Source organism: Lithobates pipiens, unplaced genomic scaffold, assembly GCF_037356315.1.
Source record: "Lithobates pipiens isolate NorthernLeopardFrog02 unplaced genomic scaffold, aLitPip1_a1.2 Scaffold_24, whole genome shotgun sequence".
In the NCBI taxonomy this organism is placed as follows: Eukaryota; Metazoa; Chordata; class Amphibia; order Anura; family Ranidae; genus Lithobates; species Lithobates pipiens.
In genome coordinates this window covers 15,575,124-15,596,461 of record NW_027507786.1, presented here as the reverse complement: position 1 = coordinate 15,596,461, position 21,338 = coordinate 15,575,124, and the positions used below count along the sequence as shown (strand labels likewise).

General features: G+C 43.8%; 1 protein-coding gene across 1 annotated transcript; it reads left to right on the top strand.

Annotated features, from left to right (window-relative positions):
* Positions 1-9,381: 9,381 nt before the first annotated feature.
* On the top strand, positions 9,382-12,345 carry LOC143929569 (vomeronasal type-2 receptor 26-like). Its single transcript, XM_077453448.1, has 3 exons — positions 9,382-9,406; positions 10,799-11,332; positions 11,972-12,345. The coding sequence occupies exons 1-3, from the start codon at positions 9,382-9,384 to the stop codon at positions 12,343-12,345; spliced, it is 933 nt and encodes a 310-aa protein (XP_077309574.1).
* Positions 12,346-21,338: the final 8,993 nt, after the last annotated feature.

Sequence of the window (21,338 nt, the reverse complement as noted above, 5' to 3'; positions counted from 1 at the left end):
TAAGTGTGGCTGCAGTTGAGTAACACCCCAGATGACGTCTATGAGGACGAAACGCGCCGGGACTCTACTGCAGCCGAATTTTAATTGAAAAAGCGCTTGATTCACTTTACAAATGTGAGTTTATAACCATTATTTTTATTAAAATTGTTTTTAATGGAATTACACTATATGGCTCCATTTTCTTATCCTATATGTCTAACATTCTGAGCTGGAACATATATTTGGAGAAAACCTATTGTTATACATTATATGGGTGGAAGTGACCGTTTTTGAGGTTTCCCTGGCGTCCCTGGAGTCGTGAATGTGGATCCATATTTTAGCCTGTGCGATCCTTAGAATATATATTCGTTTGGGTCAGATACATCTGGTAAGCCCACATCTTAAGCGGTGGTGGGATTGTCACGTGGTGTTCGCATGTCTTCCATATCCAATGAAGGTGGAATGAGAATCTAAAGGGGGCTTCCAAATTTCAATAAGTTCCCTGCCCTCAGACCCCCATTACCTCAAAGCCAGGGTTGTGGGGAAGAAACCATTGTCCCTATAAACATGAGGACAAGGTGCTTTTCCAGGGGGTACCCCTATATTGAGGGCACATGGTGTGGAATGGTTCAGGGAGGGGGGGCACACTCCTCCCCCTTTTCCAAATATATAGATTAGGCTTTTATTAGAATTAGTAAGTAACATGTAACAATGAGTCTTCCAAATTCAAATAACACCCCTGCTCTCAGACCCTCTGTCATGGAAGGGATGCCTAACAGAGGCATCCAGCACAGAGTAAACAGATCAATGGGCTGCACTAAAGGAATCAGGCTCAAAGGTAAGTGAAAAAATATATATTTATTAAGGATAAAGACACACGTGCAAACCAAACACAGCAAACCATGAACAAGCAAGAATGCAAATAATACACAGCAACCCCAAAACCCTAACCTAACTAACTAACTAACTATATATACACACAGAAAGGGAACACATATATAACAAGGCAGGGATAAGAGACAAGGGGAACAGGAGGCCAGGTGGAGGAAGCAGAAGCAAGGGGAGCCAAGGCAGGAATCAGGGGACAAGTCTCAGGAACCAGGTACAGGGAACAGAGTCCAGGACAGGGCAGGAAGCAGATCAGGAACAGGTTTCTGGCAACGGATCAGATCAGGCAGGAACAAGACTTGCAGGAAGAAATTCTGAAGCACTGAGCCTCAGTGAAGGGCGGGCTTATATACTCCCAGCGATTCCACATCAGGTGCAGCTAGATCACTAGAATGTCCATTTGCTGGGAGACACCCTCTGGTGACCACCAGAACTGCAACCTTTGATGGCGAAAGAAACAGTGATACCAGCAGGCGATCCAAGCAATAACACTGTTCCTGACACCCTCACTACCACCAAGCCACAGTTGTGAGGAAGAAGCCCTTGTCCTTATCAACATGAGGACAAGGTTCCTTTCCAGGGGGTACCCCTATGTTGAGGGCACATGGTGTGGAATGGTTCAGGGAGGGGGGGGGGCACACTCCCCCCCTTTTCCAAATATATAGATTAGGCTTTTATTAGAATTAGTAAGTAACATGTAACAATGAGTCTTCCAGATTCCAATAACGCCCCCACCCTCAGACCCCCACTATCACCAGGCCAGGGTTATGGAGAAGAGGCCCTTGTCCTCATCAACATGTGGACAAGGTGCTTTGCTAGGAGGTATCCCCATTTTCAACTCTCTTTTCCTGGTTACAAATGTGGACAAAAATATATATTAGGCTTTTATTAGAATCCTTAAGCTACATGTAATGCAATAATAATAATAATAATAATAATAATGCAATAATGAGGCTCCACACTATAGAAGTCATCTGGGCTTTTTTCTCAAACAATTGGTGCTGGAACTCAACCACGACCCCTCCAAATGACATCAAATAGTGGGTGTGGTCAGTCAAATTTCACGAACAGTAGGAGGGTCTTAAAGGGCCATTAAATACCAGGATTGCATTACATACAGAGTGCAGAGTTCAGGGGGTTACACACAGAGTGCAGAGCTGCCGCTTGTAAACACAGAAACTGGACGTCTGTGTTAATAAGTGCTTGTGGCGAGCAGTCCCCCCAAGTCAGAGGTGGTGGAACCGAGTTCCATCAAGTTCCCCCTGAAAAAAGCCCTGGAACCTTCTACTGGCAGGTAATCTAGGTAAGGAACTTTGAAACTTTGTAATAGATTCACAAAAATAAAAATGGGTTGAGCCTGGCTCTTTGTATACTTTAGCAGCAGGACCCAAAGATTTCATTAAGATGATCCTCCTTCTCTATTTTACTATAGGGCAATCAAGTAAACAAAGCTAAAGTAAACGCTAAAGTATGGACACTTTTCAATAAGTATTGTTCTTTGCGCTACTATGATTGTGTAGCGTGACACTATATTGATTTTCAACTCTTGTTTAATTGATGAATTGTACATACCACACAAAACCAAAAGTAACTAAGGAGTGACCCTAGTTGTAAAAAACCTTCAGGGTCAGTGAGACCCATCAAAGAAAAAAAAACAACAATTACATACTAATAAGAAAAGAAAAGCGCAACAGCATGCTGAAAGATTCAGCCAAAAGTGCATCATGAAAAATGGACATAGATAGTTACCCTGGACACATGCAGACCAAAGGCAATCTAGAGTGACACAGCCAGATCTAACCACACAGGAAGGTGACTGGATATGGGGTGCACCTGGCTATATAGCCCAAGTGAGGGTCAAAGCCCGCCCCCCCCAATGTCACAATGACGGGAAACCACCAAGGGGCTCATGCTGAAAAAATGGCGGTGGACAAACCACGGCCTGAATAATAGCATGGCTGAGGGAACAAGAAGCACATGTGCTGGGGCACCCATGATAAATCACAATGCTGCACCTGCCCGCGGAGGGCAGAACAAAACCCTAAGCCCTTGTACACACGATCGGAGATTCCGACGGAATGTGTCCGATCGGAGCGTTTTGTCGGATATTCCGACTGTGTGTGGTCTGCATCGGACTGTTTCCATCAGAATATCCGTCGGACCAAATTTTCCAACTTGCCGAAAATATTTTCCGACAAAATGCTCCGAATGGACATACTCCGATCATGTGTAGAGAATTCCGATTAGACAAAGTGCCACGCATGCTCAGATCAAATTCCTACATCAAAGCTATTGGCTACTAGCCTGAACGTAGTCCCATCATAATGAAATAACGTCATCACGTTCTGAACGATCGGATTTTCCGACAACTTCGTCCGACCGTGTGTATACAACAGTTTCGGACAAAATCAGTTGGACAAAATCTGACGGACAAAATCCGACGGATTTGGTTGTCGGAATCTCCGACCGTGTGTACAGGGGCTTACAGTGTCTCTGAATAATATAAATACCACGTCTTGTACTCATATCATGTGATATGATGAGCAATACTAACAGACAAAATAGCAAACCACAATCAAAAAATATATACATTATACAGGTAAAAAGAGCTTAAATGAGGTGGCATCATTCAAACTCGGGGCAGCTGTTGCCCTGAGTGAATGTATTCTCCTCAATTCTCTCTGCAGGATACATCGATCCCAATTCCACCCCTCATGGGTTATGTGGAATGTGTTCCAGGGCCAAAAATTGTACATTAAAGGGACAATAAGAATGGTCAAGGGCAGCATGTCTCCCTACGGGGGAATAAAGATCACCAACTTCCGGGTCAAGCTCTCAGTGTCTCCGGCTAGCTTAGCCAGTAAAAGGTTTTTTGAAGTGCGATATGCATTGCAAAACATTGCGAGGAGCTATTGGGGGTCTTTTAGACCCTGCATGACTCATTAAAGAAAAGCTGTCACCTAAAAAAACAGATGCAAGCAGCATCTTTGGGGTGGTGCGGGAGTTGTGTATACACCACTCCCAAAACGCCCTGCTCATTGAAATGAACGGGCAACGCTGCCAAAGCGCTGCAACACGGGCGCTTTTAACCCTTTCTTCGGTCACTTTCGGGAGTTAAAAGTGCCCAGCTAGAGGCCGAAAAGTGCTGCTATAACAGCAGTAAAGTGCCGCTAAAACTAGCGGCGCTTTACCACTAATGTACCCCGCCCCAGTGTGAAAGGGGTCTTAGTGCAGTCACCCAATGAATAGCTATGAAAAGTGTATCAAAAAAGTGTATAAAAGCGCACACAAATTTAAGGTTGAAAGTGTTGGGAATCTATTTACTCGGCGCAACCTCGTCTTTTATATTTTACCAAAATGTAGGCCGTTTATTGCATTTGTTTGCCCTAAAATTCACTCTAGTGTGTTTTTTATGGAAATGTTTTTGCGTTCCCTAAACCTTTGCGGTAATAACGTGTGACATAAAAAATTAGAACTACCACAGTTTTATTCTCTAGGGCAGTGATGGCGAACCTTGGCACTCCAGATGTTTTGGAACTACATTTCCCATGATGCTCCACTACACTGCAGAGTGCATGAGCATCATGGGAAATGTAGTTCCAAAACATCTGGGGTGCCAAGGTTCGCCATCACTGCTCTAGGGTGTCTGCGCTCGGAAAATATAAAATGTTTGGGAGTTTTGAGTAATCTTCAGACCGAAAAATGATTTTTTAAACATGTGTGCAAAAAACTAAAAAAACGACTCTGGCAGTGAAAAGGGTTAAATGTTGTAATTCAGTAACAGTGATATGTAATATAATATGTAATGTTTTTATTTTGCAGCTGAGCTGATACTTCAAAATTATATTAACCACTTGCTAACTGGGCACTTAAACACCCTTCCTGACCAGACCAATTTTCAGCTTTTGGTGCTCTCACACTTTGAATGACAATTACTCAGTCATGCAACACTGTACCCAAATGAATTTTGTGTCCTTTTTTTCCCACAAATAGAGCTTTCTTTTGGTGGTATTTGATCATCTCTGGGGTTTTTATTTTTTGCGCTATAAATGAAAAAAGACCGAAAATTTTGAAAAAAAACGCATATTTCTTTGTTTCTGTGATAAAATTTTGCAAATTATAATTTTTTTTTTCATAAATTTTGGCCACAATTTATACTGCTACATATCTTTGGTAAAAATAACCCAAATTAGTGGATATTATTTGGTCTTTGTGAAAGTTAGAGAGTCTACAATCTGTGGTGCGAATCGCACAAAATTGATCACACCTGATGTACTGGTGGCCTATCTCATTTCTTGCGACCCGAACAAGTCAGGAAAGTACAAATACCCCCCAAATGACCCCTTTTTTGAAAGTAGACATTCCAAGGTATTTACTAAGATGCATGGTGAGGTTTTTGATGTTGTCATCTTTTTCCCACAATTCTTTGCAAAATGAAGATTTGTTTTTTTTCTCACAAAATTTTCAATGTAATAGGTTATTTCTCACACATGGCATATGTATACCACAAATGACACCCCAAAATACGTTCTGCTACTCCTTCTGAGTATTACGATACCAAATGTGTGAGACTTTTACACAGCCTGGCCACATACAGAGGCCCAATATTGAAATAGCACCATCAGGCGTTCTAGGAGCATAAATTACACATTTCATTTCTCAACCACCTATTACAGTTTTGAAGGCCCTGGAGCACCAGAACAATGGAAATGCCCACAAAGTGACCCCATTTTGGAAAGCTAACACCCCAACGTATAATCTATGAGGCATAATGAGTCGTTTGAATGGTTCATTTTTTTTCCAGAAGTTTTGGGAAAATGTGGAAAAAAAATGAAAACGCATTTTGTTTTACGCAAAGTTGTCCATTTATAAGATATTTCCAACACATAGCATGTACATAGCAAAAATGACACCCCAAAATACGTTCTGCTACTCCTTCTGAGTATTACGATACCAAATGTGTGAGACTTTTACACAGCCTGGCCACATACAGAGGCCCAATATTGAAATAGCACCATCAGGCGTTCTAGGAGCATAAATTACACATCTTATTTCTCAACCACCTATTACAGTTTTGAAGGCCCTGGAGCACCAGGACAATGGAAATGCCCACAAAGTGACCCCACGTGGCACTGACGACACGTGGCACTGACAGATGGCACTGGAGGCAGATGGCACTGGAGGCAGATGGCACTGGAGGCAGATGGGGCTGACAGATGGGGCTGGCAGATGGGGCTGGCAGATGGGGCTGACAGATGGGGCTGACAGATGGGGCTGGCAGATGGGGCTGACAGATGGGGCTGGCAGATGGGGCTGGCAGATGGGGCTGGCAGATGTCGCTGGCAGATGGGGCTGGGGCTGGCACTTGGGCTGGCACTGGCAGATGGCACTGGCAGATGGTGCTGGCTAATTGCTCTGGCAAATGGGGCTGGCAGATGGCACTGCGGCTGGCAGATGGCACTGGCGCTGGCAGGTGGCGCTGGCAGGTGGCACTGGCAGGTGGCACTGGGGCTGGCGGCACTGGGGCTGACGGATGGCACTGGCGCTGGCAGGTGGCACTGGCGCTGGCAGGCGGCACTGGCAGGTGGCACTGGCACTGGCAGGTGGCACTGGCACGTGGCACTGGCACGTGGCACTGGTACTGGGGCTGGCGGCACTGGGGCTGGCGGCACTGGGGCTGACGGATGGCACTGGCGCTGGCAGGTGGCACTGGCGCTGGCAGGTGGCACTGGCAGGTGGCAGGTGGCACTAGCAAGTGGCACTGGCGGCACTGGCACTGGCGGCACTGGTGGTGGCAGGTGGCACTGGCAGGTGGCACTGGCGGCACTGGCACTGGGGCTGACGGATGGCACTGGCGCTGGCAGGTGGCACTGGCGCTGGCAGGTGGCACTGGCAGGTGGCACTGGCACTGGCGGCACTGGGGCTGACGGCACTGGGGCTGACGGATGGCACTGGCAGGTGGCACTGGCAGGTGGCACTGGTGCTGGCAGGTGGCACTGGCAGGTGGCACTGGGGCTGACAGGACTGGCGGCACTGGGGCTGACGGACGGCACTGGGGCTGACGAGCGGCACTGGGGCTGACGGGCGGCACTGGGGCTGACGGGCGGCACTGGCGCTGGCAGGTGGCGCTGGCAGGTGGCACTGGCGCTGGCGGCACTGGGGCTGACGGCACTGGGGCTGACGGCAGGCGCTGGCAGGTGGCACTGGCGGCACTGGCACTACTGGCAGATGGCACTGGGCTGACAGATGGCACTGGGCTTACAGATGGCACTGGGGCTGACACTGGCACTGGGGCTGACACTGGCACTGGGGCTGACACAGGCACTGGGGCTGACACTGGCACTGGGGCTGACACTGGCACTGGGGCTGACACTGGCACTGGGGCTGACACATAGATCGCTCTCCCTCCTTACACGCTGTCTCTGTGTGAGGAGGGAGAGACACGGCAATGGGAGATGATCTCATATGTTTACATATGAGATCATCTCCCATTGGCAGCTGCGATCGCGCTGTGAACAGCCACTTTGATTGGCCGTTCACGGCGATCTGTATTTGCCTGTCTCCGGGAGACACGGCAAATACAATACTTCCGCGATGCGCGCCCCCGGCGGCGCGCATTGCGGAAGTAAACACCAGGCCGTCCAGGGACGGCCAGACGAAGGAAGCCGCCCGCTCTAAGGCCGTCATTCGGCTATAGGGCGGGCGGGAGGAGGTTAAAAAAGGAAATCAGTAAATATAAAGAATTGATGATACAGTTTACTATTCAGAACCATGTTGTTGTTAATAGGACTTTGTTTACAAGAACTGTTGGAAATTTCCTAACTGATAGGTTTGGTCTTTGGCAAATTGCAATTAATTCTATGTAAATTACATGGAAAAATAAGAACAATCAGGAGAGGTTATATAAGAACATGGGGTGCTGTGAGGACCTACAGATTTATGCCGCGTACACACGATCAGACATTCTGACAACAAAATCCATGGGATCCATGTTGGCTCAAACTTGTCTTGCATACACACGGTCACACAATGTTGTCGGAAATTCCGAACATCAAGAACGCGTTGATGTAATACGAACTGAGAAAATTGAAGTTCCATAGCCAGTGCGGCTCTTCTTCTTAATTCCGAGCATGCCTGAAACTTTCTGCGTCAGAATTGTGTCCAGAGCTCAAATTTTGCATGTCAGAAATTCCGATGGAAAATGTCCAAAGGAGCCTACGCACAGTCAGAATTTCCAACAAAAAGCTCCCATCGAACATTTTCCGTTGGAAAAAATCCGACCGTGTGTACGCGGCATAAGGCTGGATTCACACCTGGGCATATTGAATCACATTTTGCAATTTCCAAACGCTTTGGTAAAATGACAAATCTCACAGTTAGAATTTTAGATGCCATTCATTTTAATGGCACTTAAAAATACGGTGTGGTTCTGCTGTGATTGTCGAGCGATAAATTACACTGCAAATCAATGCAAACCGCAATGAGTGAAGCTCATGATCTTTATTTTTGTGGCGACAAGCTTCGCGCTATGCTTTTTGCCACGATTGCAGAGCACTTTTTATCAAATTCATTCAAATTCAGCCACAGTCCCCAACACATGCAGCCACTGTGTCCATCAAATGCAGCCCCTCTGCCCCATAAAATGCAGCCACTGTGCCCCATCAAATGCAGACACTGTGCCCCATCAAATGCAGCCACTGTGACCCATCGAGTTGTGGGATGGGCAGCGGGTCAGACGATGGCTCCTGTGTCCTTCATGCTTCTTGTGCGTCTCTTCTTTTCCTATGCTAGGCATCCAATAGGATCGCCTGTGCCTTCAGCCAATTAGGTGACAGGTATTAGACCCATGCTTCCTTATGGGTGAAGAGGTGGTTCAGAGTTAGAAAAGCAAATAAAAATTTGCTTTTCTAACACACCTGGGTGGGCTCCGAGCGCAATGCTCTGCACCACTAGTCCACCTTTTTTGAAGCCTATTACACCTCCATCATTGTAATTTAGGTGCCCGGTGTTCTGAAAAGGGGCCAGATGCCTGAATAGGGGGTGGCCACGGTGACCAAGGATAGATTCATGGAATGCATGAATCTATCCATTCTACATATAGGAGGTGGTATGATAGAGGGGTCAGCACCCTTGCGCCATTAATGGATGGACCGCCCCTGCCATCTCTAGGAGTGGCTACTGAAGAAACCCCCCCCTCCTCCACCTCTAGCATCTAATAGCTGACAGCCAATCCACATAAACATATACATCCCATAATACTTTGCTCCCAAGGCAGACAGAAACAATAGAACAATGGGATAGAGCCACACCTCAAGCAATCTAGTAAAAAGCCTACCACAGTTTATGAGACCAAGCTCATACAATACAGCATTTGGAAAGGTGTAATTCATTTATCTTCATATATTTATTGAGGTATATTGTTCAGAAATATTACTGTCCCAAGTGAAAGTGCCCCTTCATTCTTTCAACACAAACCACACATATAAAACCTTGGATAACAGGGGATAACACGAAATGTTGAGTCCGGAGTGGTTGTACGGTGAGTCTTATTAGTACAGATCAGACTGGGGTTCTTGGTCACCCTGTGCCCCTAATGCCGCGTACACACGATCAGATTGTCCGGCGTACTTAGTCCGCCGAAACGCATTTCAGCGGACAATTCGATCGTGTGTGGGCTTCAGCTGACTTTTCCAGCGTGAAGCCTGGCGGACTAAGAAAGTATTTTTGAACTCCAATCTTCCCGCCGGACTTGGGTTTCAGCGGACAATACGTTCGTCAGTATGCTAGTACGGCGGACTAAGAATGACGCATGCTCAGAAGCAAGTACGAAAAAGGAAGCTATTGGCTACTGGCTATTGAACTTCCTTTTTCTAGTCTCGTCGTACGTGCTGTACGTCATCGCGCATGCGAACGTCGGACTTTCTGTGTGTCGGTGTGTGGCCAAGTCCGTTCGGTAGAAAGTCGGACTAAGTACGCCAGACAATTCGATCGTGTGTACGCGGCATTATAGACACAGGTTAACTTACACATAGGAGGGGGCTGGGAAACTGGACAATGAGTTTCCAGAGCTCTCTAAGCTGGTGATTGCCGTCATAGTGTCCACCATACATTCAGAAAACTGATGACCTTTCAAATATAATACAACATGTTGCTTTCTGTTAGGTTCCAAAATCTCAGTGCTCAGAAAGTTGTCTCCCAGGATACCGGAAAGTTCCCGGCTTCTCCATACAATATTGTTGTCATAGCTGTGTCCTGTGTGCATATGGAGAAATTTCAAATATTACAGGTAAAGCTTCTCAAATATTGGTGGGGGTGTAATGTTTATCAAGGTGTTGACTTTTAAGAGAAATAACTAGACAGAATTGTATATGGGAATGAGAGATTATCCTGATTCAATGCAACTTCACAAGCTATTTTTTTTGTTATTGATAGGGATGTGTGTCCAGTTTCTGTGAACTTGATTTCACATGGAAACTGACAATTGCACATTTACCAAAATTCCAGTGATCTTGAACTCTAATTGCTTTTTTTAAACAGTTTTTTTCCTAAAGATTATCATTTGGATTTCTTTATCTAAAAAGCCAACACAGGTCAAGCAAGAAGAAAGCTCTGGAAGAGAAAAAATGAGGGAAGGAGCTTCCAGAAGTGTGGTATGCCCACAACTTCACTAAAAACATAAACATATAGTTAAAATATTTAAACAATTATCAAATAAATACATTAAACACATTTCACCTAACCAGGTCCCTCAAGGGGTGAAGTAGTGATGCACATCATTATAATATACCCACCCTTCAAACATTAATTCTATTGGTAATGGCCCCTTCGTTTTTAAATAATTCATAAATATTAATATCTGATTATCCCCATACAAGTAAACGAAGACAAGGTAAGTGATCACAGTGTTCATTGATTTTATTTTGTTTTCCAGATAGTGAAAACTGCATGAAATGCCTCGATCATGAATGGCCAAATGAGAACAAAACTCGCTGTATATCCAAACAATCAGAATTTCTTCCCTTCACTGATGACACGCTCTCACTAGTATTTATAGTCCTCTCACTGTTGTGTTTTGGGAAGACTCTTCTAGTTCTCGTCATTTTTATTTTACACCAGGACACACCAGTTGTGAAAGCCAATAACAAGAGCCTCAGCTTTGTCCTCCTGGTCTCCATCATGTTGGGTTTCCTCTGTGTGTTCCTCTTCCTGGGTCGTCCTGTGGATGTAACCTGCTTGTTACGCCAAATTTCTTTTGGAATTCTCTTTACATTAGCCGTATCTTCTGTATTGGCCAAGACTATTATGGTTTGCATTGCCTTCAAAGCCACCAAACCCAACAGCATGTGGAGAAAATGGATTGGAGTAAAACTGCCCACCTGTATAGTCTTAGCTTGTTCCAATGTTCAGGTTGTAATCTGTGTTAGTTGGTTGTCCATCTCTCCTCCCTTCCAGGAATTGGACACACATTCCTTTTTTTTTTTTTTTCAAAAAAAGTTTTATTGGAAGTTTATAAAAGGAAAACAGCAACATGGGGTTACATAGTAACATAATGTATACAAAACAGATGACAACTGCAGAATACAGAGAGTTTTTCATTAACAACTGCCACGGTTTTCTCTATGAATTCTTAAGTAGGTCGGAGTACCCCCAATCTGAAATAGTATTTATTTGAGAGGAAATTGTAATGGTCTCTCATCATGGCTCTCGGAGCAACGGGTGACTGTATAAATGAATCTGTTGGAGGTGTATGTCTGATAATGGGGTATAAATCGGCATGGATATATCTATTGTGCTAGGGGTCTACACATTTGGGCGATAGATGAGATCGTCTGGAATTAAATCGGGGGTAGAGTTCCAATGTCATATGTCGTCGGTTAGCTCTCCATTGGTTTAGAACGTCCGTATCTGTAGTGTCATGGCTGGTAAAAAGGCATAGTAGGAGAAGGGAGTGTTGAGCGGGAATAGGGGGATAGTAGGAGAGAGGCAGAAGAGGAGATAGAAGAAGGGGGGATAAAGAAAAGAAGAGTGGAGAGAAGAGTTGATGGGGGGGGGTAAGGGGTAGGAAGAGTGGTTGGGGCAAGGAGGCGTCTCCTCGGTCTCACACATTCCTACCAGGAGAAGATCATCGTTCGGTGTAATGAAGGGTCAGTTATCGGGTTCTACTCTGTCCTGGGATATATGGGGATCCTGGCTGCTGTTAGTTTTATTATAGCGTTTTTTGCCAGGACATTACCGGACACTTTTAATGAAGCCAAATACATCACCTTCAGCATGCTGGTGTTCTGCAGTGTCTGGATTGCTATGATCCCAGCCTATATGAGCACCAAAGGGAAATACACGGTGGCTGTGGAGATATTCGCCATACTGATTTCAAATAGTGGTCTCTTGTATTGTATATTCCTTGCAAAATGTTTTACAATTTTCTGTAGGCCAGAACTGAATACAAAAGCCTATCTGCACAGTAAAATAAATCTATAAACTATATTTTATCTAGAGACAAAAAAAAGTAGATATTTATGTAAATCTATGGGTGTATAGAACTTTTTCTATGTGCAACTAGTGAAAAAAATCCTGTGTAAATTAATAGGCAACGGTGAATTGTGTTATAATAAAAGAAATCATCTACCAATACAATATACATTCAAAAATAAATCAAAATGTAAAAAAGTTGATAACATTTAACGTGCGATGATAATTTGAGGTGAAAATCTCTGATAAAGTGCTGATATCTGGAAGTGTCACTATATTAAAAAATATAACATACATCAATGACAATGCAAGCAAAATAATTGTGCAATATCCAAAGTCCAAAATACAATATAAGCAATCGGCTCCCAGTGTAGCTAACTTATTTATGAATTAATGGCAGGAAGCAGAGATATATATATAGCAAGAACTGGCCTAATCTCAGATTGTATAAAGGATATATAGATGATATTTTTGTTATATAGGGGGGCACATCTGGGACATTGGAGAATTTTATAGAACATATTAATAATTTTGATATTAATAGTAATAATAATGTTTCAGTTTGGTCATTTACAAGCAAGGGGGAAGGCTATATGCCAAAATATATTTTAACTAACCACAATAGCTACATCCCTATGATGAATTGCCCCCACCCAGAATGGATAGGGGTTATCTTTAAATCCCAATTATTGGAATCAGGAGATATTGTGATTGAGATAGTGACTTTGAAGTACAATCAGAAATACGTATAGAAAGGTTTGACAAAAAAAAATGTATAAAAAAGAGGTCCTAGAAATTACCAAGTGAACAGTAAAACAAATGGGTAGACAAAGAAGGGTGCAAGTTACAAAAAAATAAATAAATAAATAAAACAGATCAACAAGGCTCATAATCATGACTATTCATCACAGATTACAACAGACAGAACACAGTTGTAGAAAAGAGTGTCAGAAGACATTGTATAATTAAAGGATACAATTCCAGCCAAAGAACAACCCAGAAAAACAAAGTTTGTATATAAGAGAGCAACAGCTTTAAGAGCCAAACTGATGTATATATATTTATATATAAACCAGACTCCCTAAAAAAACTGTTACATTTTTTGGACCAAAGAGGGGTTTCAGATGCAAAAGATATATCCTTAGTAAGATAGTAAAACATAAATAAAGAAATTGTACTGTATTTAGTTCTACAAGTACAACCAAATCATATGTCACCTATGTATTGGAATGTCCATGTGGACTCCAATACGTAGGTAGAACAACTAGGAGATTAGTTACACAGATAGGAGAACATATAAATAATAGACAATTCGCTTCACTATTACCGTATATACTCGAGTATAAGCCGAGATTTTCAGCCTCTTTTTTGAGGCTGAAAGTGCCCCCCTCGGCTTATACTCGAGTCATCGCTGTCTGCCTGCTCGATCAGCGTGTCGAGCAGACAGACAGCGGCCATTCTATAATTCAAAAGCCGCGCCTCCGGCTCCGCCTTCGCCTGTGATAGGCGGAACACTGAATTTCCCAGCAGCCTGTGTTCCGCCTATCACGGACATCGTCTCATCCTCGTACTACGGACGAGGATGAGACGATGTCCGTGATAGGCGGAACACAGGCTGCTGGGAAATTGTGTTCCGCCTATCACAGACAGGGAGGCGCGGCATTTGAACAGGGGAATGGGCGCCGACGAAGAGCGGTGATCCTGGGACGGGACCGGACGGAGGCTCGGCTCGGGACGGGACGGGACCGGACGGAGTCTCGGGACGGGACGGGACCGGACGGAGGCTCGGGACGGGACGGGACCGGACGGAGGCTCGGGATGGGACGGGACCGGACGGAGGCTCGGGACGGGACGGGACCGGACGGAGGCTCGGGACCGGACGGAGGCTCGGGACACAGGTAGGCTGGACACACAAGGCCACACACACACACACACACACACACACGGATGGACACACACACACACACAGGGATGGATGGATGGATGGACACACACACACACAGGGATGGATGGATGGATGGACACACACACAGGGATGGATGGATGGATGGACACACACACACACAGGGATGGATGGACACACACACACACAGGGATGGATGGATGGATGGACACACACACAGGGATGGACAGGCATATCTCACCCTCGGCTTATACACGAGTCAATAGGTTTCCCAGTTTTTTGGGGGTAAATTGGGGACCTCGGCTTATACTCGGGTCGGCCTATACTCGAGTATATACGGTAATCGAAATTCAGATGAAATGTTCACTATCCAGAGGTATCCTAAATCTCCTAATTATGATAGTAAAGCATTTCAATGAATCCAAAATAAACTATAACAAAACACATTTAATTTGAATATTAAAAAAAACAAAACATAATTACTAAACAAATGATCCGAATTAAATCAGCTCCATTTTGTTTTTATTTTGCAGTAATATTTTTACAAAAAATGCACTATATATAAAATGAAAACAGATTACAATATAGTAAGGTATGAAAGTGAAATAAGATGACTCCTACTTATTCTGTTTGGGTTGGATGGAGATGGAAATTGTGGTTCAATATATACTGCGCTGTGGCGATAAACTTTATCAAGCTGCCGACACAGTTTCTAGACAAGAAAGCGTGAATGACAAAAAATAAATTAGTGTGTAGCGCTATGATAAAGGAATAAACTTATACGGATCACCATATAAATCATTCAAACAAGAAAAGCCATATTCCTTAATATTAATTAAACATAGGAACCAGAGCCTTATTTAAAAAATTTAATAAACATAAAATATAAGTGAAAAAAATATATACATCAAAATATATAAGTGAAAAAAATATTGAAAAAAGTGCTCGTGCCAAACAAGTCCCAAAAATATAATGTCCAATGGTGAGTATGTAGAGAGGTCAATTTTTCCCAAAAGATGCTTTCAGAAACTGTGTGCTCTTCTAACATGCAACACCACCACCACCGTGAGAATAGAGGAGGCTTACCAGAGGACTTGGACTTGGTGAGACATACTGTACGTCCCCCAGGTCTTATGGGCTTTGTATATGAGATCTATCCGATGGTATGGATATTCCTTGGATTCAGCTTGTACAGCCACATAAAATTAGGTGAACAAATCGTTACTGTCCGATGTGAGATGGAATGATAATCTCGTGCATGGAACCATAAAAGCAGAAACCCGACATAGCGTAATATTGTCACGTAGAAAATTTTTAATAATTAAAGTAAAAAAAACTCACATTTTGTTGGTATCAAGAAAGCGACACGTACATGAATACAGAAATAGCGGTATCTGCAGAGGAATCCACCCGACGCGTTTCAACTAAAAAGTCATCATCTGGGGTGTGGACCCCCTCTGCCTGTTCCCGCCTGACGTTACTTCCGGTAAAAAAACGGAAGTGTTTGCCTCGTGGGGAAAGAAACTTATTTATCTATTAAGTAGCCCCTTCGGAGGTGATCAACAATATCATCAGACACTAGCACTAAGGTAATCCACCCGGAATATTATATGCCGCCTAGTTTTTATGGCTGAAACCATCAAGTTTACTTTTTTTGCCAATCGCGCTATCCAAGCCTCGCTCTCGGCGCGAGAATGACCAATCACTGCTGTATAATCACGCCTCACTCTGAAAATGAGGAGCGGATGGCATTATATACGGTCTGGCGTTCTTAGCATCCAAGCCTCAATATGAAAAAAGAGGCTTGGCTCGCTTTCTCCCGCAGTTTTACTTGGGAATAGTCAAGCGATGCCGTTTAACTATATGATTACCATGTGACGTTCACCCTCATAAAGAAAAAAGGAAAAAAATTGAGAAAAAGGAATATATATATAATAAAGAAAAATTATTATGTACAAAGAAGAAAAATATAAATTTGAGAAAATAAATGACAAAAAGATAGAGACGATATTAATAATGTAGAAAAAATAAAAACCAAAAATAAAAATGTAATACACTAAAAAAGAAAGAAAAAACAATGGGTAAAGAAAGTTAGAAAAGTAAAAAAAATCTAATCCACAGGAAAAAAATTATATATATAAATGCGAAAACGAGAGATAGAAAAATGAAATAAAATAAAATAAAGGTGCAAATAAAAATAAAAAAACTAATAAATGTAAATAATAAATGATAATAATAATAAATACTAAATAATAATGTAGATAAATGTAAAAATTTTAAATATAAAAATGGCATGGGTTACCCCTCCAGAGGCATACCAGGCCGTTAGGTCTGGTAGGGATTTTAAGGGGAACCCCTACGCCTAAAAAATGGCGTGGGGGTCCCCCCAAAATCCACACCAGTCCCCTATCTGAGCCCGCTGCCTGGCCGGTCAGGAAGGGGGTGGGAACGAGTGAGTGCCCCCCCCCCTGAGCTGTACCAGGCCACTGTAACTAATGCAACCGGGTACCTGAAAGGGGCTGGATGCTTGAATAGGGGGTGGCCATGGTGGCCATGGATAGATTCATGCTATGCATGAATCCATCCATTACATATAGGGGGGTGGTGCAGAGAAAGGGGTCAGAGCCTGGGGCACCCCCTAATGGATGGACCACTGCCCCTGGCTGATATTCCGTGTATGACTACTGGCCTAGCTCCTGAATCTGCTCTTGGCTGTCCCTTCCACCAAGTCTCATCTGCTACTTCCGAGGGACTCCTGCCCAGCAGTACACCCTGCTCATCAGCCACCATCCAGCAGACATCTCCTCTACTCTTCAGCCTGTCACAGCTGGCAACCCCTGCTTCTTTGAACATAGCACTCCATGTTACTACCTTCAGGGGTGCTCTGCACTCAGCCACAAGGGAAGCCCTTTCAGCACTTCGGCCTCCGACCAGGTAAGTGGCAATATAACTTTGACATTGACTGTCCAATCCTCACAAAATGGATTGACGTAGCTGTCAATAATTCTGATATTGTTCACATCGTTTTTTATGTTATGTTTTTATTATGTTTTGAACTTTTAAGAGCATCAGGTGAACAGAGACAAAAGAAACAGAACAAAGAAGTATAAAAAGAAAGAGAGTAAATAAAGCCTTTAGGACAGTCATGTCCAAAGTCCGGTCAGCGGGCCAATTGCGGCCCGCGTTCTGGTTCCAAACGGCTCCACTGGTAATTTGGCTATTTATGTCTTTTGCAGACCCTAACGAATCCCCAAGCACCGGGGGGGCCAAAAAATATATATACATGCATTTATGCATATATATGTGCCTCGGAGGGGGCGGAATGAGCGCCGACACAATACATACAGTGAGAATTTCCTGTTTACACGGCGGCCTCTATAATAGGAATTTCCATCTCCCGGGCTGCCATTGGACGACTGTTCTGCCCATCATAGGAGGCAGGACTTTGTATTAAAGAGTAATATGTTGGCACTCGTCCCACCCCCCCCTTTCCCCTCTGAGGCTGAAGATGGGCATCGATCATGTTGCACTGATGGCGATGGTAAGACTGCATTCATGTCAATGGTGAGCAGTGCACGGGCGCCACCCCCCATCCATGCACCCAGCCCCTTTCAGGACACCGGACGCATGGATTCCTATGGTGGGGGTGAAAGAAGGTGGTACTTTTTGAAGCACCTGATTACAGCCAGAGGCTCTAATAGGCTTCAAAATAGGGTGGGCTAGCGGCACAGAGACTGCACCCTGATCCCACCCAATTGTGTGATGATAGCCAATTAATTTTCGCTATTTTCACACTAAACTTCCCCTCCACCAATCAGAAGGCAGGACGGCAGACCTGTTTACTGATTAGCCAAAGCACCAGGCCACCTTATTGGATGCCTGGCTCTTAGGAAGAGGAAAAGAGGAGACACACTGGAGGAGCTGCTGCGGTAAGTCCGCTCTGCTAGAGCCGCATGCATGGGGGTTTGGTGCTGCCAGAGCCGCGCATGCGGGGGGCACTGCCAGAGATGCACGGTGGGTGGTGGTTGGGTGCTGCCAGAGCCACGAGTGGGGTCGGTGGGCACAATGGCTGCATATGATGGGCACGGGTGGCTGCATTTGATAGGCACAAGTTGCTGCATTTGACGGGCACAAGTGGCTCCATATAATGGGCACAAGTGGCTGCATTTGACAGGCACAAGTGGCTGCATATGATGGGCACAAGTGGCTGCATTTGATTGGCACAAGTGGCTGCATTTGACAGGCACAAGTGGCTGCATATGATGGGCACAAGTGGCTACATTTGATTGGCACAAGTGGCTGTATATGAAGGGCACAAGTGGCTGTGTTTGATGAGCACAGTGGCTGCATATGATGGGCACAATGGCTGCATATGATGGGCACAATGGCTGCATATGATGGGCACAAGTGGCTGAATTTGATTGGCACAAGTGGCTGTATATGATGGACACAAGTGGCTGTGTTTGATGAGCACAGTGGCTGCATATGATGGGCACAGTGGCTGCATATGATGAGCACAATGGCTGCATATGATGGGCACAATGGCTGCATTTGATGGGCGCAATGGTAGGCTGAATTCAAATCAATGGTGAGACTGCATTTATGCAATAGTATGGCTGCATTCATGTAGTGGTAAGGCTGCATTCATGCAATGGTGAGGCTGCATTTGATGCTCCATTCATGTCAGTAGTGATCTGCATTTGAGGCTTCATTCATGTCAATGGTGAGGCTGCATTCATGTTAATGATGGGGCTGCATTCATACAATGATGCATTCATAAATTGGTGCATTCATACAATGGTGAGGCTGCATTCATGGCAATGGTGAGGCGGCATTCATGTCAATGGTGAGGCTGCATTCATGTCAATGGTGAGGCTGCATTCATGCAGTGGTGAGGCTGCATTCATGCAATAATGAGGCTGCATTCATGGCACTGGTGAGGCTACGGATGGCCACTGATTAGGCTGCATTGATGGTTACTGACCCTTATTTTTCATCACAGTTCTATATTTTAAATTATTTTTTTTGCCTGAAACTCCCCTCTTAAAGTGAAGGTGCGTGTTTTACACCGATAAACAGTATATCCAAATAATACGCCCAAGCTCATCTGTAGTCCAAGTGATGCTCGGGAATTCATTGGGAGCCAGAAAAGATGTGTATATATATATATATATATATATATATATATATATATACACGAATAACACGCCCATGCTCATCTCTTCACCACACACCAACACAAAGGCAAGAGAATTCTTGTTGGGCAGTGTATTAGTGCTTGGACGAACCCACTTAGACCGAATTTTAATGGTTCAAAGAATGTCAGGCAAAATGGTCGGCCCTCAAGCATGTTCACTTCATCAAATCTGGCCCTCTTAAAAAAAAAAGTTTGGACACCCCTGCTTTAGGACATTACGTATTTTAAATGAAAAAAAAAAAGCTTTAACTTATTTTATTATGGTAACTTTGAAGCAATTATGTGCTTTAATAAAAATACAACGGCCTATTTTCCTCCATACTACGGCTAAATAAACTTGAGGTTCTAAATCTCTGCACTTCACGTCTTTATAAACCGAGCACAGAGAGCTCCGACCTGCTGCACCGACAGACACGGCATCTCACACCATCCAGTGTCATGCACAGATTTATTGCTCTGCATTTGTTCAGATTTATGGAAATATTTCCTTTGATAAGAACTATGTGGCTTATTTTACTTCTGTGCTTAATGTTATGCCCGATTGATATCTGCAGTCCTTCACCAGCTTGTCACCTCCAGACTGTACCAGTGTATGAGGATTATGAATATGTTCAGGATGGAGACATCATCATCGGAGGAGTCTTCACCGTCAACTGTCTCATGGGCGGGTGGAGCGTCCCGGAGAAGCCGAATGTCACCGGCATGCTCTGTTTAAAGTATGTAACTTAAACAAAAAAATGAAAGGCTATGGATACTCATACTTGTAATGCAATGTAACAAATAATGATAAACTGAACAATTACAATAACTCCTAACAGATCACAGCTAGTAATAGCCGGATTAGTGAATGGTGGCTTCAGATCGATCATCATGTCATACTACATTTTGCTTTTTTTTTTATTCAAATAAATTAACTGTTTTGCTTTTACTGATATAAGTTGGTTGTAAATTCTATATATTCAGGAGCAACCACCATTGAAAGCTCTGATCGGGACAGTCTTGAAAGGACAAAACAGTCAAATATCTAAAACGTTCAATGAGATAAAAGCATGTGATTTAATAATAACATATGATTGGGTGAACAATTATCTAGACATCTCCTTGCATAGATGGAACAACTGCAAAGCGTGCTCCTCACTGTGACAGTATCTTAACCACTACAATACGGGGCACTTTCGCCCCCTTCCTTCCCAGCCCAATCTTCAGCTTTCATCACTCTCGCAATTTCAATGACAATTGCGCGGTCGTGCTACACTGTACCCAAATGACATTTTTTATCATTTTGTTCGCACAAATAGAGCTTTATTTTAGTGGTATTTATTCACGACTTCGTTTTTTATTTTTTGCGATATAAGCGCAAAAAAAACGGAAATTTGGAAAAAAAAACAATATTTTCTTTTTTCTATTTTAAAAGAAATCCAATAAAATCAAATTTTGTCATAAATTTAAGCCAAAATGTATTCTGCTACATGTTTTTGGTAAAAAAAAATTCCGTTAAGTGTATAATAATTGGTTTGTGTGATCACGGACATATGTAGGCAAATGATCATGTACAGATGTGTGCAGGTGATCACGTACATATGTGTGCAGATAATCATTGGGACATGTGATTTTAGTGGGACATATGTGGGGGACATGTCTTTTTTTATTTGGGGACATGTGTGTTTTGGGGACATGTGTGGTGACATGTGTAAAATGTCAGATGACACTTCCCCAGCCATCTTCTGAACAGTGCAGGGACAAGGTCATCTAGAGCCCAGGGTTAACATGCCAAATTGCGCCCCCCCCCCAGGATGTACGATTATGTGTCAGCAAACCCCCCCCCCACCAAAAAAATTGAGCACTAATCTGCATGCTTACCCCCTAACCTAAGCATAAATTCCCCCTTCCTCCCAGTACAAA